This window comes from Anser anser (assembly GCF_964211835.1).
Source record: "Anser anser genome assembly, chromosome: 3".
Lineage (NCBI taxonomy): Eukaryota > Metazoa > Chordata > Aves > Anseriformes > Anatidae > Anser > Anser anser.
The window spans coordinates 15,749,437-15,776,747 of NC_139722.1; the positions used below are offsets into that span (position 1 = coordinate 15,749,437).

Sequence of the window (27,311 nt, forward strand, 5' to 3'; positions counted from 1 at the left end):
GCACAGCCGCCACACAACCCCCATCCCCACAGCAGCGCCCGCCTCACGGCGCATTGCTGCCGGGTTAAAGCAGCAGCCCGGAAAGCCAGCCGCTTTCCGCTTCCTCTCCACCCGGGAGGAAGAGGCGTGCGAGGCCGTCGCCATGCAGGTCTCCAGCCTCAACGACGTGAAGATCTACAGCCTCAGCGCCGGCAGGAGCCTCCCGGAGGTGAGCGAGGGGCCGCCCCCCAAGGGCCGCCCCGCGGCGGGCAGGGCTGCGCTCGCCGCCCGCTGTGAGGGGGCCGAGGCCCGCCGTAGCCCCTCGAGTTGTTGGCCCGCTTGCTGCGAAAATATTTGGGGTGGTGTTTTGGCCCAGAGCGGCTCACAAACCTGGCCTGACCCTCTTGTGTTGAAGGGAGAGGATTTTTAGCTGAAAAACGGTTGTAAATGTTTCTTATATTAAAGTACAGTTTGAACACGTGTGTCTCTTGCTTTAGGTGTGCTATTCTACAGATTCTTAAACACTAATTTTTAAATGTCTTTAAGAATGATTGAACTTACCACTAGAATTTTTAATATAATTAAGGAAAAAAGCCTAATGTTCCAGACAGATCCTAAACTTCCTACATTTTCCGATGTGATAGGCTTTAATAGTTCTCTGGGTCCATTACGTGTAATAAACTTAACAGTGATTGATGTGTTTCTGTACAGTGGCTCTCAGACAGGAAGAAAAGAGCGTTACAGAAGAAAGATGTGGGTGAGTTTCTCCATCACTTGGTCCTCAGTACTACTAGGTGGCACGTACATACATGACACACAAGTCCAGAAGCAGGCCGTTAACAAATACAGGACAATTACGCATAACTCATTTTAGTAAGTGCAAATATAAAGCTATAGGTAACGTTAGAAGGCCATACTTCAGCTTCCTACGTAGTGCTGTGTGAATAGTACATTACCACTATTGTTTTAAATTTCTGGCATTAAATATTGAGAGATTGTAGATCAAACTGAAACGTGATGGATGCATTCATGTGTAGTTCATGATAATGTCTGACTATAGACTCCTTTTTGCATTTTAAACTCAACTTAAAGTGCAGGAACGTCATCGTTTTAGGCTAAACTTGTTATATGGAATATTGTTATATTATATTATTGTCTGGAATATTGTGTCCAGTTCTGGGCCCTTCAGTTCAAGAAGGAGAGGGAACTGCTTAAGAGAGTCCAGCAGAGAGCCACAAGGATGATTAAGGGAGTGGAGCATCTCCCTTACGAGGAAAGGCTGAGGGGGCTGTGTCTCTAGCTTGGAGAAGAGGAGACTGAGACGTGACATTATTAATGTTTATAAATATGTAAAGAGTGAGCATCAGGAGGATGGAGCCAGGCTCTTCTCAGTGACATCTAATGATAAGGCGAGGGGTAATGGGTGCAAGCTGGAACATATGAGGTTCCGCTTAAATATGAGATGAAACTTTTTTATGGTGAGGGTGACAGAACACTGGAACAGGCTGCCCAGGGGGGTTGTGGAGTCTCCTTCTATGGAGACATTCAGAACTCACCTGGACGTGTTCCTGTGTGACCTGATCTAGGTGTTCCTGCTCCGGCAGGGGGATTGGACTAGATGACCTTTCAAGGTCCCTTCCAATCCCTAACGTTCTGTGATATGAAGTAAAATACGGCTATTAACATGCCATAAGAAGCATGGTATAAAACAACTAAAAAAAAAGGCATAAGTTTAACATGATGATGGAATATATTATACAACACTTTTGTTGTGTAAAATGTGTGATACATATTCACTAATACTTTATATAATTTGTAACCTAATTACCACCTCAGAGTAGACATCTCAGGATGTCTATTAGACACCATATTAATAGACACCATGTTTTGCACGGTGATAGTCTGCTTCTCAGTGTTAGCAAACTTTATTATTATTCTTATAGCGTGTGGTAAAGGTAAATATTTAACTATCATTTAAAAGATCATGAAAGATATACCCTGTGTTCAATGAACTCCGCATGCTTCTGTAAGAAATCATTGTAGTTTTTTGGACTGGTACAATACTACTAGCTTTAAAAATAATTCTATTTTTTGCTGTTTCTTTTCTTTGTAGATATCCGTAGAAGAATTGAACTTATTCAAGACTTTGAAATGCCCACAGTTAGCACAAAGATTAAGGTATCAAGAGACGGACAGTATATTATGGCAGTTGGTGAGTTAACTAAGGGTCCCTCTGTAGCAGAGGCCAAAAGTACTAGAAATTTTTTATTGCAGAATGATTTTAATATTTCAGGTAAAATTGATAGAGTTCACTGTTTAAATAGAGTATTGAATGGAGTTTTGGAAGCCTACTCTTAAGATGTGGTAGAATGAATGTTTTGATAGTGATGTTGTGAAAGGCTTATTTTTAAAATGCAGATACTCTTCTATTTGTAACACAGTTGAACACTTAAGTTCTTAATTATTTTTATTGTGTGTTAATAAAGTTGCTTTAATAACTTCTGAATGTCGTTGTTTGAGTATTTTTTTTAAAGGATGGACGATTATGCCATATTTTATAACTGTCAAAGTAGGAGCCTAACATGAATACTTTAGTTGGATTTAATAGCACAGAGAGACTTGGTCTTTCAGACTTACTGGAAGATATTACTAAGTACTGTGTGATGCATTCAGCACAAGAAAGTACATAGAAGGTACTTTCAGACACCAAAGCCAAAAAAAAAAACAACAAAGAACAAAACAGGCTTTTTGGTAATACAACCTTAGGGATTGTTTTTCCAGTTGCTGAGGCCTTGTTAAGATGAGAATATTTATAGTTGAGGTGCATTAAAGACTGTATGCATAAGTTTTTTGTTTTGGTTTGGTTTTTTGATATATGCTTTAGTGTTATATTTTCGTTCAAGTGTTTTACTAAAGATCAATTTGTTCTTTCAGGAACTTATAAGCCAAGGATCCGCTGTTATGATACCTATCAGTTATCCCAGAAATTTGAAAGATGTTTAGATGCTGAAGGTTAGTATAAGCTATGGCTGCTAGTGCATGATGTATTTCGTATATAATTCAAGTTGGACTTAAATAGAAATTTCTTTCCCTGTGCTGAGGGGACAGATTATATTTTGGAGAAACACAAGAGTTTAGAGTAAAATCTCACCTAGTCTTTATCTCTGTATTTTTCCTTCTTTTTCTATAAAGTTCTTTCCTCTGTTGGAGCTGTATGAAGAGAGTAAGATCTACCCTGAGCCAGTAAGTGTGGGGCTCAGAGAGTGAATGTGGCTGAAGGCTGCTCTGTTTGGGGAGTGCTGTGTGCTTATGATGGTTAGTTAAGTGTCCAGTTCTCTTTTTTTTTTTTTTTCTTGCCTCTGTGAAGCAGTAAGGTAGCAGAATGCACTGTGGTTGCACCACTGTTACTGAAATGAATTCTCATGTTTTTCTGCTGGAGCCCAAGCTAGGTCAGTTAGAATAAAGAGAATTCTCTTGGGTTATTTTTTGGTTGGTTGGTTGCTGGTTGGTTGTTTTCTTTTTTTTCTTTTTGGAAGCAAGGCCTAAATGGTAGCATGGGGAAGGCTCTAACTTCACCTTGTTTGGGAGTATTTTGGAGGGAGAACAACCGTGGTGGTGAAAGCGAGAAGTTATCTAGACGATGAGAAGGGAGAATCTGCTGAAACTTGGACTAGGGGAGGAGGTCAGAGCTGCCTCAGCTTTGCAGCTTGAATTTTTATGGTATATAGAATTGGCGATGGATTTTGCTTGTTATTGTTAGATCAATGGCGGAAGACTTGAATCACTACTGAGAAGTGGAATTGGTCTGACTAATATGTGATGTAAAAAAATAAAAATGAAAACTACTGAATTAGGTCAGGGAAAGAGGAGTAGAGCATGGTAGCGTTTCCGTACGCGGTGCCTGAGTACTACAAGGAGTCTTGTACAGTAAAGAGAAGGTGCTACAGAGTAGTATGAGGGGAGACTGTAGGAGAAGCTGGGGAGAGGAAGGTGTGGCAAGAGAGACCCACTTGGAAAGAGAAGTCACTGTAATAGTAAATGCTTGCAGTTAATTAGAACTTGAAGTTAATTTTTCCGAACTGGCTTCTACACTGTCAAGTATGTTTAGCTTGAATTGTAGCATGGAGTCACTTCAGGTAATCCTAAATGAGTTACCTCATTTAAATGGAAACAGTTTAGATGAAGCAGCTACTCCCTAATGTTCCTGACCCACCTTATTTAAAACTAGGCAAAGTTCAATATGTTGCGGTCTTCAGCGTAGATAATAGCTTTTAAATTTTGGACCCTTTAAGCTTTTTCTGTGGAAGCTGACTCCTTAGAAAGGTCGTGCCTGCAGATCTGCATGTAGTACATCTGACCCCATATTATTTTTTATCATTTTTGACAGTTTACCAAAGATCCATGGACCACATGCTCACTCAAAACCATTTCATTAAACGTTCCCTGAGCCAATAAATACATGGTTGAGTGTTGTGTTGAGGAACATGTCAAATGTACAAGAATGACAAAAAAGATTACAAGATGCTTCATATGTTTCTAAAGTTTTCTAAAACTACTTACTATTTTGCAAATAAAGTTATATAATTAAAGATTTTATCACAATGTCTGTATTATGCATTGACACCTGTGGGGAATACTTATATGACTAAAGGTTAGAATAAGTGTAAATATTTTCAGGATATATGCCAATGTTTGCAAATAAATTTGCTTACTTAGTTAACTTGAAATTCTCTTGCTCTCTCCTCTAGTGGTTACATTTGAGATTTTATCAGATGATTACTCAAAGGTATGTTTAATGTTTTCAATGTATAAATGAGAAAATTGTGTAATATGTATATTAAAATATATTTTCATATATAGTAAAGGCAGTCAATCAAGAACTTTTGGAACAGATTTAAAAAAAAAAACACAAATCAAACAGGATAAACATTTTTTGTACCTTTAAAATGTTTTTTTGTTTTCTTTACCTCTTTGTATTATAATTTGCCTTACCACTTTTAAAGTCTTTTGTCTGCAGTAGAGAAAAGCTTCAAATAATTATCTATCCTATAACCAAACTAATGTGAAAAACATAATTAGTTATTCTTGCCGGGGTAACATTTAGTTATAATTGCTTGTGACAGTAGCCCACATACATCTTTTTTTGAGAGGTGGGATAGGTACCACTGGGTTAGATTGATTTGCTGTAGAAATGATAATTATAAGCATACGAATGAGGCAAAAACTGGAGGGAAGTAATGTCTTGTTTTATGAACTCCTGTACCTGGAAGAAACAGATGAGTTCTTAGAACTGTTAGCCTTTTTCAGGTTCATAGTTATCAATTCAAATTTTGTTCAGGACCCAAAAAATGTAAAACATTGTACCAGATTGCCTTGTCCTATAAACTTTGCTCTGTTGATTCATCAAGGTGTTATGTGCCAAATGAAATACAAAATTTAAGCACATAATTCTGCTCTTTTCATTAGGACAAGGCATTTTTAATTTGTAATTGTATTTCTTTTTTCTTAGAAGAGACCTTAGCATTACTGGTACAGGCTTGTCATAATAAAAATTTTCATTTAATCAGAGGCATTATCATCTAACCTTTTAACTCTAGTCTTTTCAAAGTTTTCCCCTGTGAGTTTTCCAAGAATGTGTGTGAACTCAAATGGATGAAGAAGGTGACTGATACAATAGAGTAGCCTCCTGCCTGTCTGTGAGAGAAAGTTTCTGGTTGTAAAGACCAAACAGTTATTTGAGAGGCTGAGGAATGTATTCTCCTTGTGTTCAGCAGTCTTTTTGACTGATTGCTAACAGTAAGGCTTCTGTGTTTTTTGAAACTGAAATTGGTATTGTATTTCAGACTGAAGCCCTTTCTTGACAACCTTAGCTTCAATTTCATTTTCCCAAAACTTACTGAATAGCTAGAAAGAAAATTAATTTCAGGTAGCTGTCTTAATTTTTTAAGCATGGTAAAAAGAGGGGATGGTATTTCATTAAAAATATAAAAATATTCATTGGAAGGGGACATCTAGGGTTCATTTAATGCTCGAAGCAGTACTTTTGCCAGTAATCTCAAAAACTGCAAGCATTGAGGTTCCACAAATTCACTGAATAAATTGTTGTAATGAGCACTGTGTGGAGAAATGAAAACACATCCTCCCCAGTCTGCTCCCACTAACCTCCTGAGGTATCATTTTGAGGGTTGTTGGCATTTTCACAGTGAGAGCACACTTGGTTCTCATTCATGTTGATATCCATAAGCCCAGTTACATTTCAGTGCTTTCCTAAAATTAAGACTTGGACTAAGTCTTAGGAGAGAGTGATATCTTTATTAATGGAGCTTTGGCTGTGGATGGTGAGAATGAAGAAGTACTAGTCAATTCTGTTATTTTAATAGAAATTATTTTAAGTGGGTTATGGTTAACCTGTGTGAGCTTGGAAAAATCCCTGGAGGCTGTGTTATGAGACAAGTTGAGGAGCTGCAGTCATCTGCTTTTGTATGTTTCAGTTCTTTCTGTTTCATTTTCAGATTGTCTTCCTGCAGTGTGACAGATTTGTGGAGTTTCATTCACAACATGGCCATTACTACAGGACAAGAATACCAAAATTTGGTAGAGATTTCTCTTATCATTATCCATCATGTGACCTGTATTTTGTAGGAGCAAGGTATTGATTACATAGATTGTTTTGTTTCACTTCTGTTAGGAATGTTTTCCAAGAACAGGATGAATATTAAAATACCAGAAAAGTTAAAAATGTTATTGAAAAAAATAGCTGTTCTTTCCAAATAGAGCCTGTGTATGAAGAGTGTAAAAAAAAAAAGTGGAAGTCAGTTTTCAGTTTTTCTTTGTTTTAAGACTTTCATTCTTTGAATGATGTGTTTGCAAATTTTATTGACACAATTACAATCAGTGTACTGTTTTAAAAGTGTTTGACATCTAAGTAAGGAAAATGAGAGAGTAATAAAACAACCAAGATAGAAAAAGCTGTTAGAATAGGAGTAAAATCACATATAATTAACAGAATTTGTGAGAAGACAGTAAAAATAAAATGAGATCTTCAAAGTCTGAAGCAAATTGTGAGAAAAGCTTTTAGTAATCCAAGCTGTAGTGTAAACTGTAGGAAATTTAAGGATGTTAAAAAAGGGATTCATGTATATTTTCTGTGGCAAAAGAGTAACTGATAGGATACTGCACTGTAGTAATTATCATTGGTGAACATACACATTATCCTCTTTTCAGTATTTGTAAGAGAAAGGAGTAAATTTGATCTATTTTTTTTTTTGTAGTTCTGAAGTATACAGGCTAAATCTGGAACAAGGAAGGTTTCTCAACCCCCTGCAAACTGATGCTTCGTAAGTGTCTGTAATGCACAATGTCCGTCTGTCTTCCTTCCACCAGGTGGAACCAAACTCCTAATATGCTCTCCATCTCTAGTATGTCTGAATATTCCCAAATACATTGCAGAGTTGAAAAGGAACATATGCTGAGCCTGAGCCTGATTTTATTTTGTGTTCTGTAATTCTTTGTTCAAGTTTTTACGTTTTCAAACATTCACAGAAGAAAACTCAATTAAAATTGCTTAATATAGACATGTAATAGGTATTATATAACTTGATCTTAAGAGCATTTCATTAAAACTTCGCCATTACTGCTCAATTTAGTTGTCATATAGAGGTCTGCCCACAGGTTGTGTACTTTCCTAGACATGTCTTTGTCCTTCTGCTCTTGGGGTAGCCCAAAGAGATGCATTTTTTTTTTTTTAATATCACCAACATGTGTCTGATTCTTTTGAAAACCATACCGTAGCAGGAGCTGGGCCACTTTTGTGTGGGGAGAGGCAGATGAGAAGAACTGACTTGAGCGGATAAAGTGGCTAGTTAGTGAGCAACAGCTGATATTCAGTGGGTAGGAGAGCTTATGGGAAGAAGCAATATTTGGGCAGGCTCTACTATATAAACTGAGTAGCAGCAAAAAGAAAAAGGAGGGTGGGGGAGAGTCCTGGACCGGGAGAGCTAAGTCATAATGCATGAAATCTGAATCAGGGAGAAGAAACTTGAAGATGTGAAAAGGGTGTGAGGCAGGGGAACTGGATGAGTTATAGTATTATACGTGGAGGTCTTGGAATAGAAGGAGTTGGAATTTTTTGGGATGAGTATAATCAGAAATATTTGTATTTTGAAAGAATTGTTGGAGAAATAGAGGGCTCCATGTTGAGCTGTTGAGGGAAAAGAGGACGGGCTGTTTATCAGAATAAGTTGGAGATGTATGCTTCTAACTTATGTCGTCGGGAAGACCTTTTGATGTAACTGAGTCATTTAAGACTACAGTGAGCAGAGCAATATATCAAGGCTTGGTGGTGGATGGTGGCCATGGGCAGAGGATTGTAGAATCATTCAGGTTGGAAAGAACCTGAGTCCTACTCAAGACATGGTCAACATTGAATTCAAATGAGTTTGCCCACAAGGTCTTGAAAGCTCTGAGTATAGAAATTCCAGAGCTGCTTTTGGCAGCTCATTCCAATAGTTAATTACCCTCAAGGCATAAAAAATATTATCTTTACATCCAGTTGGAACCTCACCCATCTCAAATTATCAGCACTGTCTCTGATTTTCTCTGATAGCTCAGAATTCTTGATAAACTCCTCTTAAGTATGAGAATCTGTTATTAGGTTGCCATCCGCACATGCACTCCATCCTCCCCCCGCCACTTTTGCTTCTCGAGGCTAAACAATATGTGATTACAGAAATCTTTCTAGTTACATTATTCTGAGGTCATTAAACTTACTCATTTTTCTGTTTTAGAGAGAATAATGTCTGTGACATAAATCCTGTACACTTCTTGTTTGCTACAGGGACAGCTGAGGTAAATGTTTGCATTCCTTTTATTAAAAGGGCAGCAGTGTTTGTATCTCTTTAATATTGGTTTGCATGAGGATAAGAAAAAATCACAACAGGAACCTACGTAATTAATTTGATCTCATTTGCTGTGTTAAGTATAGATCTGTTAAACAAGATGACTTTTTAGAGTGTAGTGAAGATATAATTTCAGAACTGTCTTCGTTGCTGAGACGCGTCAGATTTTGCAGATGAGAGAAAATAGCTTTGTCTTAAGAATGTAGCTATCTGTAGAAATTATCTAGCCTCTGTACCCAGTTAATATTGGAAAACTTAGCATTAATCATTTTCATTCAGATTACATTTGTTTAAATACATAATATGTATTTAAACATATACATATATATGTATGATAAAATGTATGGAGCTTATATGCACTTATTAGTACAACTCATGTCAAACTAGGGAATTTTTTTTGATTAATTATTCATAGATGGAATAATTCATAATTGTATTTAAGCACAATATCAGGTATTTGTTTCATAAGCTTAAAATATGTTTTCTGAACTGTTCAGGGTAAAGTGGAATGCTGGGATCCTAGAACTAGAAATCGAGTTGGGCTGCTGGATTGTGCTTTAAGCAGTGTGACAGCAGATACAGAGTGAGTAAAGGCTGCCTTTTCAAAGTGCATTCTTCTGTTTTTGTTTTTTTTGTTTTGTTTTGTTCTTTAAGTTTTGCTTTTAGAAACCATTCCCATTTTGCATCAAAATCTCTCATTGCTAGTGTGAATAGAGGGTTTTCTTAGTCACAAAGAAACTGAGCCATTACTGCTCAGATAAATAACTAATTTTCTATGGAAGTTGTGATTGGAAACAATTTCGCTTGTTGAAGTAGTATTTCTGAGTGGTATCTGTAAATTAATTTACAGTAACTACTTTAGCTATTTTTAACATTTAAAAAGTATTTGCATCAGTTATGGAAAGAATGCCTAACTGTAAGCATTGTGCTTTGCAGGATAGATTGTTTACCATCTATTTCAGCGCTGAAATTTAACGGAGCTTTGAATATGGCTGTTGGAACGTCTACTGGGCAGGTAGATTTAACTTCTTCTGCAACAGTTCTTATGAGATCCTTTTTATGCAGTTGTCAGTCCAGGTCTCTTGTACATTGAGTGCACTTAATGTAAGATAGATATACGATAAGTATTTTTAAGACCATAAACTACATGTATAGTGCAACGATAGACATTGACAAAATTAATTTGCAGTTTAACAAATGATCTTGTTCTTCAGAATTACTGTAGGGTTGGCTTAAAATCATTGCAACCTCCAACCTAGGTAACTTCAAATTCTGCAGTTTTCTTAAGACTTAACAGTCAATTATGTGAGGAAGTTACAGCTTTTTTAGATTCTGCCAGTGCCATCTCAATGCAAAATATATGCTGTATCTTGATGGTGGCTGAAGAAGCAGAATTAATTGTCTTTCAACTACTGTTTTTTATGTCTTATCTTTCTATAAAAGATCATTTTGATTCATTTCTGCGTCGTTGCCATCCCATTTGTCAAGTGGAGTATGAGGGTTTTTCTGCCATTAGTGGTCCTTTCATGGGTTTAGAAAACCGTAGCTTGTTGAAGACAGATGCATAAGCAAGAGTTGTAGGTGTCATAATGTTAGTATGTATGTCAGGCTAACTTTATTGGAAATTATCATTTTGTTTAGATTATATAAATATATATATTTTTTCCCCAAAATTATTAATATTCATACTTGGCATATGAAAGATTTGAGGTCTTTCTCAAGTTGCAAAGGAAATTTTTGAGATAAAAACACGGGTTTCTGGAAGATGGCCTGTACTCTCCACTTCTCTAAAAGAATAATTGCATTCTGTGGTGTTTTGCTGAGTGAAAGCGATACTCACAGAATCTAGAAGGGCATCTGAAAATTTAAATCTTGTGAGTGAGAATAATGCAATAATTGAAGAGTGAAAAATTAGTAAAAATTAAGAAATACTAAGAGCCTTGAAAATAGTTCATTTTTTTCAATTTTAATTGCAATAGAAATTAGAAGGACTTTAGAAAGATGGCAATTTCTTGAATTCAAATTTAACTTTTCTAGACTGAAACATTTTGGAGTTAATATATTGTAAGAATAAGCAGGGCTCACTTAGTAAGTCATTTTCAGAACTTGAAACGATTTATTTTATGGAAATCCTGTCCATGTATTTAAACAAGCAAGCAAACCAATCTGAGTTAAAACATTAGTGAAGGCCTAGTGTGTGTGATTTCCTCTTGATCTTATAATATTGTAAGTTTAATCTGTCTCTTATTCTTCAAGGTTTTATTATATGACCTCCGGTCTAGTAACCCATTAATAGTCAAAGATCACCAATATGGCCTGCCTATAAAGTCAATTCAGTTTCAGCATCAGTTGGATTTAATTATCTCTGCAGATTCTCGAATCATAAAAATGTGGAACAAAGATACAGTAAGTATTTCTCTGCTGCTGCATTCAGATCTTTTCACTTTTTTTTTTTTTCCTTCAACTTGAATAATGAAGCTGAAATTCAGGGTGGGAAGTTGGGTTTTTAATGTGTCCTAATTTACATGTTTTGCCTTGTCTGGCTAAACAGGCCGGTATCTGGGAAGGTGTTTTACAGCCTGTCAGGTATAAAGATAGAGACTTCAGGTTTTTTTAGCTGTTTGTATATGTCTGCTTAAGATGCTTCTTTCAGTAGAGGGATTTAAACACAAAGTATCTCAGCCATTGCTCTAGTTTGTATGTTTCTCAGTGTGCTTAGAAACATCTGATTCTGATTTTTCATCAGAGAAAAATTGATCATTTCAGTTCTCTGCTCCAAAAAGGGCAGCTTCAATGGTAGATCAGTTTATGAAGTGTTAAAACCAGGTCCCGCTTGTTTTCACAGAAATTTATTTAAATTTTGGATTTATTAAATTTTGGATTTATTTAAATTTGGATTTTGGATATTTAAAATTTGGATCTATAATATCTGCTTCAAATAACAATGTGTATTATGCTATATTAATGGATCAATAGATCCAGTTTCAATAGACAATATTTTTATCCCTGTCTTTTGCACCTATAAGTGAAGTTGCGATCTAATTAAGACTTTCCTTTCTTACCTTATGCTATTCTTGTCTCCGATCAATGCAGCTTGCACAAGGTATCTTACCCTATAGATTCACAGTAATACTACTGTCATTTGGTTTGGTCTAAGGGGCTATCATTAGTCATTCTAGTCCTTAAAACTTGCTCCATTCTGTATCTATGCTTTTCTAGCTGTGTAATGTAACAGTAACATATCAGGAGCAGTAACAGTAGTTTAGAGGCACTTATTCTCTAACTATTTCAGGCAGTCATTTCTCTATTGTTGTATTTCTTCATGAACTTTCAACAGCCTCTTTTTCTGTGATTGCAAGCAGTTGTGTTTTTTTTTTTTACTTTTTATTGTTTTAAAGGGCAAATAAATTATTGGTTATTATTTAAAACATCTGCAGTGGCCTCTCTTCATTTTTCCTAGGTATAGATATTTTCCTCACTGAGAATGAAACACTAAGGTTTGTCAGGTGGCCTCTGCAGTGGGAAAAGGGAGGGTTTCTTACCGCTGGAAGGCAAAGATAGCTTTGGACTCCTTCCTAGAGTATGTTCCAGCTGGCTCCACCTCTCCCAGATGTTGGTTCTTGACTATCTCTGGCTGGGAACCAACTGCAGAGGCAGACTGCGGGGTGGAGAGCATATGGCTTTGATACCAGAATAGCCCCATGCTGAGACGTGCCTTGGGGTGGGGAGTATGAGGCTTTTGTCTGCTAAGACTGGCGTGGGGGAGGACTCTTATTAATCATCGGGGAGAGACCAGAGGTGGGTGGGGTAACAGCATATAACTGGGAGGGAAAGGAAGGGCCCAGAAAGGTAGGTGGGATTGCTGCAGGGAAAGAGAAAAGAGGAATAGGATGTAAATTTGCTCTGTTCCTGTCCCTCGTTTAGAACCGTGTAGGCATGTACTCTCATGCTTCAGATTCTGTGGCCCAGTTGTTAGACACACTTCTTTAACTGGCTGTATTGCATCTTGGCTTACAAGAGCACCTGTATTTTGTCTGGGTTTTTCAGACTCTGTTCCAATTCTTATTTTTTTTAAACGTTTCTTGCTTATACCATTTTCTTAACCATTAAAACTTCATTTTTGACCTAAGCTACATACCAGTGGATACTTTTATTATTTTTATATAATTTTGTGTTTAGACCTCTTTAATACTGAGTTTGTAATTTACAAATAAAGTGCTGAGCCATATTTCATTTTAGGTAGACATGTGCAGGGTGGAAGAACCAAGCTCCAGAATAAAATTCCACTCCCCATCCATCATTTCAGCTAATGTACTTAAAAAAATGAAATTACTTAAAACTACCGTATTCAGACTTGAACAGAACAAGGGTTGCACTGGCAATGTACCAGGAACTTACGGACCTCATCCTCCTTTTACATAAAATAAAATGAAGCTGAACTGACATAAATTTTCAACACAGAAGTGTGAGCCAAGAAATCAGAGGTGCCACAATACATTGCTGTGTCCTCGATAAGCAGTAGACAACACTCCCGTGTAAGAGATCTGATGGGAGACAGAGCACAGTACGAGGTTCCTATGTTATGATCAGATACTTTAATAACATTTTATTGTTCTGCAAAATCTCTGCCATCTTGATAACATCATATTTCTTAGCTTCTATAATGGCTATTCATAGTGTTTATATTTACTAAATTTCATTATATTGTTTGGAATTCTTTATAATCTATTATCTTCCTTCAATTACAGGGGAAGATATTTACTTCAATGGAGCCAGAATATGACATCAATGATGTCTGTCTTTATCCAAATTCAGGTACATTAGATATATTAATGTCTTATTAAGTTCAAAAGGGAAAGCGTGTGTTAACCCAAACTGTGGTTTTCTTATTTAGGTGATGCAAATTAAGTCTACTTTTCTCCTTATGATAGAGCTAGGAAAAATAGTTACTTGCTATTTAGTGTCATTGTTTTCTCTTCATCTTTATTAAATCGAAGACCCTTTGCAGTTGGAAGCTGTTGTGCTGTCAATTGAGTGATTGACCTCTTTTGCCCTTTCAAATATCTTAAGTCTCTCATAAGAGAAGGAATTTTGGCCTTTTGTCTAGGCTAAGCTCCAGATCAGTTAGAGCTTGCTTTCTAGAGCTAGGAAAAAACCTCTTTACAACGAGTTTACAAATTTTTACAAGTGTTTATGGCCATTTGATCTTTCCTGTTTTTTAGTTACAGTACTTACTGTGCCCTAGTTAAGCTGGAATACTTTTCTTTGTAAGTGTAGAATTCTAAATGCACAGATCTGCGTTCTTCTCAAATTTGGTGTGTCTCACGGCACTATGTTTTGAAGGCAAAAAAGAGGTCCACTTTTAACTAGTTTCCAGATCCTACTTAGTGAGGAAAAAATATTTTACACAGTGGTGGTTGTATTGTGTAAAATATTTTTGTGTGTACTGCACTAAAACTTTTAATTTTTAGTTGCTTAGTTCTGAAGCAGTATGACACCCATTTCCTGTTTAGAAAGCAGCACTGAAAAAGATGAAAGAAAAATTAGGGCCTTTAAGATGTCAGAGGACAAAATTCTTGATCAGAGAATGCCTGTGTTGCACTCTGCTATTATCTTAATTTCAGAGAGGTAGCAGTGAAGACAGAGCGACTTAGACTTTGATTCATACCAGCAGCTCAATTTCAAGATTGTAGATAAGTGAGATTTCTAACGAGTTAAAACTTATCTTGCCTTTTCTGCCAACTTCGGTTAAGAATGTCTTTTTTTTTTTTTTTTGGTAAGATGAGAACTTAGTATTCAAGTTCTGCTGAGATGGTAAGCCTTTTTGACTTTATGCAGCAGCAGCAACGTAAGGGTCTGTAGGATCTTGGTGAAATTACTAGCTCCCTTCCATGCTGCTCAGGTTTACCCCCCTCTGAAAAAGAATGGTGTTAACAGTACTTAGCAATTGGACTGTTTTTTGTTTTTCTTTAATGAGTCTTCAAAAAATGTATCAATAGCATTCTAATTTGTGTTCCATATATTTGTTTTTCCCAGATTAATGTGCCAAAAATACTTTAGGCAAAAAATTCAAGCCTGCCAAAAAGGGAGCTTATGGCATGGCGCTGGGGGCGCATCTTGCGTGCTCTGTTTGTACACATGAGTTCTTCTGGGGGTGTTGGAGAGCAGCTGTGTAACAGTGTGGGCCGTGCAACGTGGAGGTAGCCAAACCTGGTCCTCCCTCTTCCACAGAGGCCACAGGAAGAGCAGTACAGAAAAAGGTCATTGAAGTGACTTACATTTAGCATCTCATCCAGGTTTCACCTTTGAGCTTATCGGTTTGATCCAAATGAGAGTCCTGGAGTGAATTAACATCCATGCAGCATTGATAACGAAGGGGTCATGATATGGAGGGAAAGACAACTAAGTTATGTAGAATCTTAGCATAATTTAGAAGGGACCTCTGGGGGTTGTATGTTCTCTGCTCAAAGCAAGGCCAATTTTTAAGTTAGATCCTACTTCAAAGTCTGGACAGGTTGCTCAGATCATAACCAGTCAAGCTTAAATATCTATAAGGATGGATGTCACACAGCTACGGACGTTCTACAGTCTCTGTGGTATGTAGATGTAGCTCAAGTGCTGATTTGGGCTTAAATGATTTTTGTGAGACTCTGCAGGATGAATCTCGTAGCACAAAGAATTAAATGCACCTGTCTATTTAATGTTGCTTATGGGACGTTGGTTTTCTACATGTCTGATCGCAGTCATCTAGAGCGTGCATTGCAGTCCTCTGTTCCATGTCTCCTCACGAGTCAGTTTTGCTTTTTCTTTCTTCTTTGACCATGTCTTTAGGGAGGGCAGGTTTGAGGTCTTTTGGTAAGAGCTGTTGTGGGCTGAAAATTAGGTTGTAATTTATAACCCTGCGAAGGCAGAGGGGAAAAACTTGAAGGTGTTTCAGTGAAAACGAAGAGATTTAAGGTGAGAGGTGGTGCATTCACGTTTGTAATAAATACTGTTTCTACAAAATTTAGGATGCCTGGCACTGCCTCATGCAAGTTCAGAATGTAAAGAATGATTACATCTGAACATCTGAAAATAAGGAAATACTTCCAGTAATACAAATGTTGCAGCTGAGGAAAGCAGGAAAGGCAATAACATTTAATTGATAGTACGAGTGTAGCTCAGTGTTGTCACTGGGGTCTCAGCATTCTCCGGGCACCTCAGGATGTTTAGAAGCTGGAGTGGCACAGCAAATCCCAGGACCTTTGCCCAGTCTGTGCTTAGACTTCATGTGAAACTACTGCTCAGAAAGCCTGTAACCTAATCTTTCCCTTACGCTCTTTCATTCCCTTAAAACAGCTCTGCTGTTCATCACTGCATGGAACAATACACATTTACCTACTTAATTTCACTGATGTGGGTCAGAATTCAGAATTTGATTCATGAGAAACACACAGATTGTGTTTCAGACTTGAAGAGAATGTCAGAAATGTCACAAAGCAGAAGTCATTGAACCTCCATTTAGAATGCTTTTCTTTGGGGAAAATTGCTACCTAGTACACGTAGATATTTTACTTTTACATTTTCTATTTATAATTTTATTCTAATAGTTGTAATATTCAAGTTTTTGTTTTAAAAAACACAGAAAGCAGCTGCTACTTCGTATTAGTTGCAGCCCTTTTTTACGTAAAAACGTCTGCTGCATGTGCAGTAATGAAATAGTTTTAACGCTGTGTTGTCTCAGTTACGAAAGCAATAAAAAATGGAGAAGTGAAACCATTTTGTAACAACATTCTGAAATACGGTAAGATGTGGATCAGAATAATGTGAATTAATCTTTCTCAGTAGCTGTGTTTCTGTTTTTTTTATTGCTTTATTTTTGTTTTTAATTAAATTATTTCAGCAGCCATTTTCAGTACTACTACCTTCTGTGGGAAGCAAACCCTTTTGCAACTTAACAGTGTTTTCAGTGTATAGAAATTTGTACATCATTTGTTTCTATTATTGTAAAATTATTTTTTTACAGGTAAAAAATTTGCATTTTCTAAAACATCCTCTCCCATTTACTACCGCTTCATACGCATTTTTTCATTTCTTTAAATGAATGATACTGTATTATTGATCACTTTCTATATGCAGTCTTATTAAAATGGCTTCTGTGATAGAAGAGTTCTCGTTTATTTCTCTTTTTAAGTGATTGCACTAGACTGCTGTGTAGTTTATTAGGGTGTGGTCTCCCTTCCCGTAAAAATTGGTTAGAAATAATGAGCTGAAACAATGAATAGTGCACAGTAGACTTCTCCCTTCACAGACTTGTTCCTTTTTTTTTGGTTTCTGTATTTCCCCTTAATATACACCCACCCCTGTACTGTTCTGGAGACAACTTTCCCGCCTTCAGTTATTGGTGGAAGACTCCCAGAGAGGAGGTTTTCCCGTTACTGTCACCTTTGAAGCACCTGCAGAATTAATTTCTATCGGTTTATCTCTAGTGATTCATATTCAGTCAATGGAGAAATGCTTTGTCTCCTGTAGTAGTACCAAACACGCTGATAAGTTAAGGGAGCACAAAATTTATCAAAATATACTGTGAATTCTTACTTTTTCCTTAAACTGCTTGTAACCATTTCCAGGTTTGGTTTTAAGCCTCAGTTTGCTGACTAAGCTTTCACAAATTTCTTGCTTTGCCAGGAAAGCAAGCCCCCTTTTTTCTAACATTAAAAGTCTAGCTGCATTGTGTATTTTTAATAAAAAGGATTAGGTAGGAAGGATTACTCCACCCATGTTAATTGCGTTCCTCTAGTTGGGTGTAAATTATATTTCTGCCCTCCGGGTATGTGGTAACTGCCCCAATTATTCATAGTCTCAATGGCATATGTTACTTCTGGATCAGAATGTTATCTAACTTGATTGCTCTTCTCTTCTTCCTGCTGCATCTTCTTGTATTACATGGTGATCACCTATGCTGGAAAGTCGAAGCTGAATTAAAAGTACAGGCCAAATGTCCTTAAAAAGCTCTTATGGAGGATGAAACTGAGAGTTTCTGATTTTGAATGTATACCAAGTCCTGTGACAGTTCCAGATATTCCATCGATTTTAATATTTCTGCAATAGTTCTTTTATATCCAGAGTATTCACAGCATTCCCTAAGTATATTCATAGATATTTCAAATTTTGTTTGTCCCACCTGGCTAATAATCACTTGCATTTGAAGCCACAATATCCTGCCTCACGCTTTGTGTTGACAATCTACTGTTGATTTCCAAGATGAAATATGAATAAAGCAGCAAACCATATTATGATTTATGGCATTGTTTAGACTATAGATGTGTGTTTAAAAACAAAGCAAAACAAATCCCCAAAACCCCCTTGTGTTAATAACACCGGTTTATGCCCAAGGTAGGTTTTAAGTAGTACTGCCTGGATTTCTTCTAAACAGTTTTATGGGATGAACTATTAAAATTTGTTATGAAAATTGGCAATCTGCAGGTGGTAGAACTTTGTTGTTTAAGTTGTGCTGAGAATTTTTTAAGATAGAGAACAAAAGGCACAAATATATAGGAAATTAAGCTTTATTAATTGCACTATCAGGCTTTTCTTTCCTAGTCCTGTGTACAAACCTACTTCATGTGAATTAAATACTTTGTGTGTTTGTGTGTATACATATTTATATAAAGTAACGTTATCCTCTTGTGACCAACATTTTTTAACGTGGAAATCTCTTTTTAGGAATGCTAATGACTGCCAATGAAGCCCCTAAAATGAATATCTATTACATGCCAGTAAGTAATGCAAATTGTTGCTGATACTGCTCTTTTAAAACTGCCAGTAATTTGGTGCCAAGTCAGGTTTTCATGTTGGAAAATGATTTCTGCAGATTCCTGTCTAGATTCTGTGACTTTTCATGATAAAGTTAAGATAACCATAACTTATTTATATTATATACTGAATTATTATTTATAAAAACAAAAGCTTGCAATGTCTTTTCCTAACACTTCCAGAACTGGCTAATGGCAGTAGGAAGTTCAGGTAGAGCTTTGATGGGGAAAAAATTGCTTTAGATAGCTAATGAGAAAAGAATTCCTAAAAGGAGGCTGTATAATTTGCTTTTGAGGTAATAGTTTTGCTTTGTTGAAAAATATTTCATTAGCGTCTTTAATGCCATGACTGTATCACTGTATACCATGGACTAAATATTCTTCTGTGTCCTGACGAGGAAATACTGTGTGGTTTTGTGCGTGATTCTTAGCAGTAGTTTCTGCTCAGTGCCATACTTGAATTGGAGCTTTTCACTTGAGAAGCTTTTCACTCAAAAAGCTTAGCAGTTAAGCGTGCATTTTCTTCCTGTGGGTTGATTTTAGGGAGACTTAACAGCAGGCCTTCTGGTGTTAGGGAACTCCACAGAAAACTACACCAGCATTTCACTCTAGGTTATGTTTTTGATTCTACAGTACACTCTAGGATTTGTTATGGCCTGGAAGGAGATAAATACTAGGGGACATAAGCAAATGTTCCAGGCAGAAGAGCAGACTGAACTCCAATATTATGTACACCGCTCCATAAGTCACTTTCTTCACATACTGGACAAACTGCAAAATTTGTTAATTTTGAAAAATATTTTAAACTATATAAGTAGCTAACAGAGAGAAATTTTTGCATTCCAAGAAATGTACATTTTTATACACCAAGTTGTTGTGTGTCGTTTATATCAGGTGGTTTTTCAGATGGAAATTGTCAATTTCTTGAACCCATTTCTAACCATTTTGTTTACTGGAGCTGTTCCATGCTTGAGATAACAATGGTAATAGGGACAACAAATATTTTTGTATTTAAGACCAAGCATTAGCTGTAGTTAGAAGCTGAACACACGGTGTTTCTATTTATCTTGTTCTTTGTAAAGTTTAAGAAGAGCTCTCCAAGCCTTTATCTATCTTCCTTTTAATTAGGGGATTGGAGAAGACAAACTCCCATAATTTCAAAGTCTGTTCAGTTTTTAAAACTTGAATAGACTAGTTACTGAATTTAAGTAATTCAGATGGAAGGAAAAAAAACCACCTGCATTCCTCCTGTCACTAAGCCTATGGTTCAGCTTCTCTCTGGAAATTGAGCATTGACGTTTTTTTGTGCAAGTATGCATGATATATGAACCTGACTGGTATAGCACATTAGAGGTACATATCCAACATTGCCACTTAGCCGAAAAAATATTTCAGACTTGATTTGTCACCAGCAATGGGTGTTGTCGGAACTTGTTCCAGCAAGTATTATTTTGAATATTCTTGCACATACTATAAATTATTTTTTGCTCTCTTAAAGCTTCACTTTTGTAGAAGGCTCTGTGAATATTGTATGTATGTTTCTGAAGTCAGATATGGATTTTTTAGCTAATAAACATTATTTTTGATCTCAGATTACATTTAACAGACATTAACTACAAACTTAAATACTTCCTAACATTGTCTATTATTTTTGTGGAGTACAGGCTATTCCCATGAAAATCAACATTATGCTGTATTCCTTTGTCAGTGTTCTTTGATTATGGGTACCTGAGTCCACCTGAACTTCTCTCAGTCATACCTTTTTATGGGTTTTACGGTCACAGTGACACATGAGCATAAAAGTGGACCCATGATTGATTCCCAAATGATGAATGCTAAAGCATAAATACATATAAGAATTCTCCCTCCTCTTTTTTTTTTTTATGCTGTTGTGTATAAAGAGAACTTAAAGTTTGATTTAAAATGTACTACCCAGGCTAGATTTGCTTTTGAATAAGCTGAACTTCTGGAGTTCCTGTCAGTGGCTTCACATCTGAAGGCTGCTGAAGACATGTTAAGTATTGGCGTGATTTTTTCATTCAAAAATCTATTGTTCGTTGCAAGTGAATATTTTCAGATAGTATAAAAACATGGAATATTAATTTTAGACAATAGAAAAGCCAAAGGTAGAAGACTTTTTTTTTTTTTGAACAGAAGTTTCACACTCTGCTAACTTGCTGTTTTACCCCATTTGACTTTTTCATTTTGCCCAGCAAGAATGAAAGGTCTGGCACAAATAGTATTGTGTAATTGAAGGGTTACTTACTGCATTTCCTAAAAATCAAGTATGTAGCTCACTAAATCTGTTTTTGTTGGCTTTTTTTAATCTCCTCTTCAAATGAAGAAAAAATAAAACGGAGAAGTCGTGTCAGCCTTAAGCTGCTCCGGGGCATTTGTTATTAAGAAAAACTCAATGTTATTAATGTGTTCATTTTAACGCTTCTATTCCTTGATCTTTTGGGCTAGTTATTTGAGCTCAGATGCACACCTGTCCTTTGGTTTGTATGTCAGTAGATTATTAAGACACATTTTCTTCCTGTACTTGGAACTCTGAGTAATTTCCTTTGTACAGACAAAGATGAGTTTAGTTGTGTGCATTTTTGGAGCAAAACTAAAGAACTAATGATTTGCTGCTTTGCCTGATCTCTTTTCACAGAGAAGTTTTCTGGCTTTTCATAAGAACCATTCACCATTTTTCCAAAGAACAGCCTAATTTTCTATTTGTTTGTTTACTTTGAAATAGACATGAATAACGTTTAAGATGTGTCCTGTCTTTTTGAGATGTTGACAAGAACTAAATTACAATTCTTATATTCCACAACAGAATAAATGCCTGAGGGAAAAGCTCCAGCTATGGAGGACAGTTGTGTTTCAGAACTGTTGGAAGTGCATTTTTGTGAACAGGATTCATCTGATTGCCCCAGCACTTACTGCCCTGTAGTGCTAGTAATGATTGCTCTTTAAGTCTTCACTGGAACAAGGACAAGGCAATATCATGGTGATGGTTGAGGTAGATGCTTAAATTCTTGAGTGTATGGTGCTGTACTGTAGCCCTTCTAGTTTGAAATGTTTTTTTCATATTTTGTAGAAGAGGTGCACAGAAGTCTTACAGCACAGGAGTGTGCATCCCCATGGCTGGGTGCAGACAGACCCAGAATCCTCTGTCCTCGATTCAAGTTGGCCAGACAGCGTAGGACTGTGCCCAGCCTAATATACCCGGCCTCTCAGCAGGTTTTATTAGTGTGGGCACAGTGCTGTGCTAACACAGTTCTATGACTTCTGAACTGGAGCTGGCTTGTGTCTGGCTAGCTTGGAGTACGCTCTGACTGAGCTCATGTCTGAATGAATTATCTGTCTACGTGTGCCCGTTCTCTCCATTGTTCATGCCAAAGCTAAATTTCCATTGCAAACCTAAAAAATGACTGTCTCTTGAACTTCAAGATTATGAAGGAGTTGACAACAGCTATCATAATATTGTCTGTAAATGGCGTGCTTCAGCTTTCACTGCAGGATTTTCAACAAGATAGGTATGACATTTGAGACTAGGAATGTCTGAGAGAACTATGCTTTTTTTAAAAAAAAAAAATCACAGCAGTTGTTCCTTTAGTATGCAAACTATTAGAGGGAAAAGAAGGTGGTTTTTGGTTTGCTAGAAATGACAGGCAGATTTGGTTTTAAACAGCAAGAAGTTGCCTTGTGCAGCTACCCAATGCAGAGGATGAGTAAAAGGCAAATTTATTGTTAAAATGACTGCTAAAATGAAATGTTTGTTTTACGCAGGTAACATCTTGAGTGGCTTAGCTTAGAGACTTTGTTTTTGTTTTATTTTTTTGGGCTTTAATGAGGGCAAGTGCCTCTGCCTAGAATTGGGCTGTTTGCCAATAGTTTAATACTTAACTTGCAGTTTATGCAAACATTTGGAACCTGCCTCTTGCCAGCTGGCTTCCTGGTACCTCGCTTTGAAGTGTGTCTCGGGAAGGTTGAAATGAAAGTTGTATGTGCCCTGGGATACTTTTCAGACTACTGACTCAGAAACGTCAGTTGAGTCAATAGTGCACCCAGGTTCTGCCCAAAGAAATGGGAGGAAGAAGCTCCACTGACACAAGGTGGTTTGATGGACTGGGACCTAAGATGAGCCAGATTCCCCTAAATTTAAGCTAAGCTGTCAGCTTCCATGACATGAAAGGTTCACTTTCCAGGTTGTACAGAGAAAAGCCTACATATTACCTTCTGGATCCTTTGGGAAGAAAGCAAGGGGTATATACATGATTTATTTTGAGTGTTTACTACTGGTTACGGGAACATGTCTGATCTTAGCACAGACATTTCAAACCAGTCTTGTCTCCTTTATTGGACTTGAAACTTTGGACTACATATACATACTGAAACTGAAACTTGCTCTATTCATTAGGCTGTTAAAAGAAGAGAGCAATTAAGACTGTAATTAATTGAGTGTAATATTCTGTGTTCTGGATGTTTTTTTACTTTCCTGCAGTCTTGGCAGAAAGCTCCCTGTTGAGGCTAGAAGCAATGTACTTTTGGTGTAGGGAAGATATTAAGCTCTTTAAGAAAAAATAAATCCTGGAGCGTCTCTGGCTTCTTTTCAGGTGGTTTTGGAAAATCATTTGATACCCCTAGTGCTCTCCTAGTTCAGGGCTGTTGGAGTTACAAAGTGGAAATGTTTCAAGGGCAAGTATTTCTTGCCTGCTCAATGATCCAGTTTCTCTGAGAATATCTTTATAGTTAAGGTCTGGTTTCTAATACAATACCCTCTTTGGATGTGTCAATCTTTTTATTGCTAGAAATATTTATGACCTTTGACCTCATCAAACTGGGTGGCTTTTCAACGAAACCAGCCATTACTGGTGGTACTTTCCCTTCGTATGTGCTGTTTTAAATTATTTTATTTCTCCTTTTTTTAGATCCTCTACTTGCCTATACGAATAACAACTTATCACCATCTCTTTGTTGATTGCCCCTCAATAATGCACATTCTTTAAAAAAAATCTTAATTTTAGGGAAAAAAAAAAAAAACCAACAATCTTGAAACCCGTAGGCAAACCTACAGGTTTCCTTAGTAGTTACCTGAGATAATATAATCACAGATCCACAGATTAAGGCACCAAATTCTACTAGCTAATATGTTTTTATTTTCTAATTAAATGCTTTAAATTTAATGTGCTTTATATTAGATGAAACAAATCAGTAGATGGAATTTGTACTGAGGCAAATACAAGTGAAGGCAGTTTTATTTTATACCTTAATTCATTCTTTTTATTTCTCTCTTGATACTAGTTTGGGACAGTCCCGGGTTATAAGTTAAAGATGAACATGGCTTAGTTGGATTGTAGGTTTGCAGATTAGCTGCTACGTGTGATTGAATTTACTGAAGAGATTTTGTCAGCCTGGTGCAGAGTGCTATCAACTGGTGCTGTACAAGGGGTTGTAACCATTGGATATCTCTCCTTACATTCATTCCTTCCAACATTCTGTTTTTCACTTAAAAAAAAAAAAAAAAAAAAAGGTCTGAGAAGCTTCTCATGAGGCATGTACCACACTTAACCTCTATGGTCGTGACCTTTCACAACAGTTCCTTGCTCATTCTTTCATTATTTGGGGATCTGATAACTCTTGTCTTTTCTTTCTTGGGTCTTCATACGGTGGGGATGCAATTAGAGGCGAACACCTCCCCACAGGTCGGACTTGAGACCAATGCTGTGTATTGTCAGCCTGCATTCGAGTGGTTCATGGCAGCAGCTTGGAGTTGCATCGGAATCATCTAACCTGAGTTTTGGCCTCAGCATGGCAAATGCTATGAAGTAAATAATGCAATTCTTTTCGTATTTGTGACTGGCATTTTGACAGTACTGGAGCAGGCTAGTGTTAGCCTGTGAGATTCTGATTTCTTTTAGGATGTTTTCATGTCTTATTGGCAGTATTAGGTCACTGTGAATTAATGCTGCCTCAACTGTCTTCTTGAAGATTGTATGGAGAGGGTGAATTTTTTAGAGTTGTTCATCTGCTTCAATGTAACCATTACCTGAGAAATTTTATGTAAGGTGGAAAACAACAATGAAACTGAATTGCACAAAGAGTTTTTTTTTCTGTCCAAAAACGGTGTTTCATTCCCTGGGGGTAAAAATTAATAAATAAATAAATAAAAATAATAAAAAAAAGGTAAAATGCAGCAGTTATGGCATACAATGGGAAATGTTGGTCTTAACCATAGTCTTATTTTTTTTTTTTTCAAGAACTGCAAAATGTCTAGAAAGCAGAGATATTGTGGCATCACATATTACAGTTGTGCTTTGGGACCGTGAAGGACAGTGGTGTTGAAAGAAAACTTTCCATTAACAAAAAGACAGTTCAGTGCGGCTTTGGCCTTTAAGCTAATTCAGAGTCTCGGTGTGTCATCCTTCTAGAGCTTGGTTTTCCATTCAGAACATTCTAATCCTTTATACGTAAAATCATGCAAACAGTATAAAGTAGAAGGCGGCTGTCTAATGAATGATACATTACTTATCTCGCAGTACTAACAAGCTTAGGAAAAAATTGTTTATCCTGACAAACAGAAATGTGAGCTTCCTCCTTTTAACCTAAACACTTTCAAACTGAAAAATAACACACTGGGCTTAGTCCCAACAAAGGATATCCTCCGTTTCCCATGCGCTGGCTGAGAGAAACGACCGCTTTTCACACATACACAGAAGAAAAACACCAACGTGTGATAATTGGAAAACAATTTCTGATCTTCCTTGCTAGAGATTTGCTAGAGATGTTTTTGGTGCTGCTGGTGTAGTAGTTCAACATCGTGAATAGATTATGAAGGAGTATGGGCTCTGCTTCCTGCTCTTATGGGTGATAATACGATAGACAGCACTTGTCCAGTTTTCTTTAATGGGCAGCACCATATCACAAGTAATGTAAAAAAATATACATGTATATAATAATTTCTGAGAAGGAAGTTTTATACCCTACTAGGGTCTGCCAGCATGTTATAAGAATTAGTGGGTGGTCATGTTTTGTTTTGTTTTTTTTTCTTTTGGATCAGAAAAGACAATGTGAGAATTCTGTGATAATTTCAACTAAATATTTCATATTTTTTGAAAATAGAGTATCATGGCTTATTTGTGTCATCCTCTGGCTGAACTCATTAGTGAACCAAAGGGTGTGTTGAGTTAAAAAAAAAAAATATATATATATATACAAAAGTAGTTTAAAAGCTGTGAGGATTTAGGATTTCTATCGCACAAAGCAGATAGATAAATAAAGCCGATCAAATATATGAAAGCTAGCATTAGGAAATAATTTCCTTTGAGTAGGACATATCTATCAAAGCATTTCCTAAGTTAAGTAAAGCTTTGTGCTGAAATAGGACTCTGGAAGGAGTAGACTGGTTCACGTTGAAGGTATCTCTCTGGAGGAGCTGCACGTTCCCAACAGGTAGCTGCTGTCCCGTTCCGGGATGTTGCCTGAGTAAGCACCCAGACCAGCCTTGCTCCCAGCTCCGCAAAGAGCAGCTAAACTGCCCCGAGAGGCAGTTATCTCATGGATTTCCAGTAGCTCGTCTGTTACATAAGGTAGAAGTGGAGCCTGACTCACCATTACTTTTTTTTTCTGTAGCATCCCTCAAATTTCCTTAAAACACAGGGCATGCTCTTAACTCCAGTACAGTCAGTTTTGTTTTCATGAATTTTAAGGTATTTACACTGTAAAAGTACTTGCTATGTTGCTTGTATTGCAAGAGCCCAGCTGTTTGTAGTGACCTAAGGAGAGGCAAGTCACCACGCAGGGTGATGATTGAGAAGTTTCCTGTGCTGTCAGAGAGACAGACAAGATGGCTTGCCAAGATTTTGCATTTCTAGCTTATTCTGAGTTCTTCTAACTTGTTAATTTAGGTTGCAATCAGTGGCTGTTGCATACATACTAAAATCAATGTACGTGTCCCTCATCCCTCTTAGTTTTGGAAGTGCTGTCTGTTGTAGGCCTGTGTCCTTACTGTTACAAGAGATGCTGTTGTATTTTGAGATGCAGGTTTCTGACCTCGTTGGAACAGGCAGGACCACCTTGGAAGCTCTTCCTTGTAGTATAATAATAAATAATAATAATAATAAAATGAATTTCAGGGCAGCTGTAAAGTCTCACACCTGCCTTATCTGTCTCACCCCATCACAACTGTAAATGGTGCGGGAGAGCTCTGTGAGGGATGTATTATTTGAAGAATATTGTGCTAGGTTTTTTATTGTTGTTAGACTTCATGTAAAATGTGGAGGGCACTCCTATTTGTCATTCTTCTGTGAATTTGGAAGTAGTACTAATTACTTCAGTCCTTAAGTATTTTGGTTAGTGAAGCTTGAACATTTCACAGACTGTGGAACATTCCTCAAAATCCTGGAATCCAGGAGGAATTCTTGTGGGAGGAAAGGGTAAAAACGGGTTTAAAAAAGTGATGATTGTAACATGCTGTCAGATTAAAAAGCTTTAGGAATATTTAAGCTCACTTTCTCTCCTCTGTTAAGAAAACACTCTGCGGTGCCGTGCCAACGAGGTGTCGGGATTCAGTCTGCCAGGAGCGCTCGGCTGGTGGTCGCAGGCTTCCTTCTGCTCAGGGTGGTGGCTCGGTTCCTGCTGGTGGTCGTGG

At 37.1% G+C, this 27,311-nt stretch overlaps 1 protein-coding gene across 1 annotated transcript in view; it reads left to right on the forward strand.

Annotated features, from left to right (window-relative positions):
- The first annotated feature begins 50 nt into the window (after nt 1-50).
- NOL10 (nucleolar protein 10) overlaps nt 51-27,311 on the forward strand; it is a 50,479-nt gene continuing 23,218 nt past the window's right edge. Inside the window, exons 1-13 of the mRNA XM_083827683.1 lie at nt 51-208; nt 691-736; nt 2,093-2,191; nt 2,914-2,991; nt 4,728-4,765; nt 6,492-6,628; nt 7,251-7,316; nt 8,766-8,826; nt 9,374-9,459; nt 9,813-9,891; nt 11,133-11,282; nt 13,625-13,691; nt 18,582-18,634. Of these exons, the coding sequence (XP_083683809.1) occupies nt 143-208; nt 691-736; nt 2,093-2,191; nt 2,914-2,991; nt 4,728-4,765; nt 6,492-6,628; nt 7,251-7,316; nt 8,766-8,826; nt 9,374-9,459; nt 9,813-9,891; nt 11,133-11,282; nt 13,625-13,691; nt 18,582-18,634 (1,026 nt within the window). The 5' untranslated portion in view covers nt 51-142. The remainder of the gene's footprint in view (nt 209-690; nt 737-2,092; nt 2,192-2,913; nt 2,992-4,727; nt 4,766-6,491; nt 6,629-7,250; nt 7,317-8,765; nt 8,827-9,373; nt 9,460-9,812; nt 9,892-11,132; nt 11,283-13,624; nt 13,692-18,581; nt 18,635-27,311) is intronic.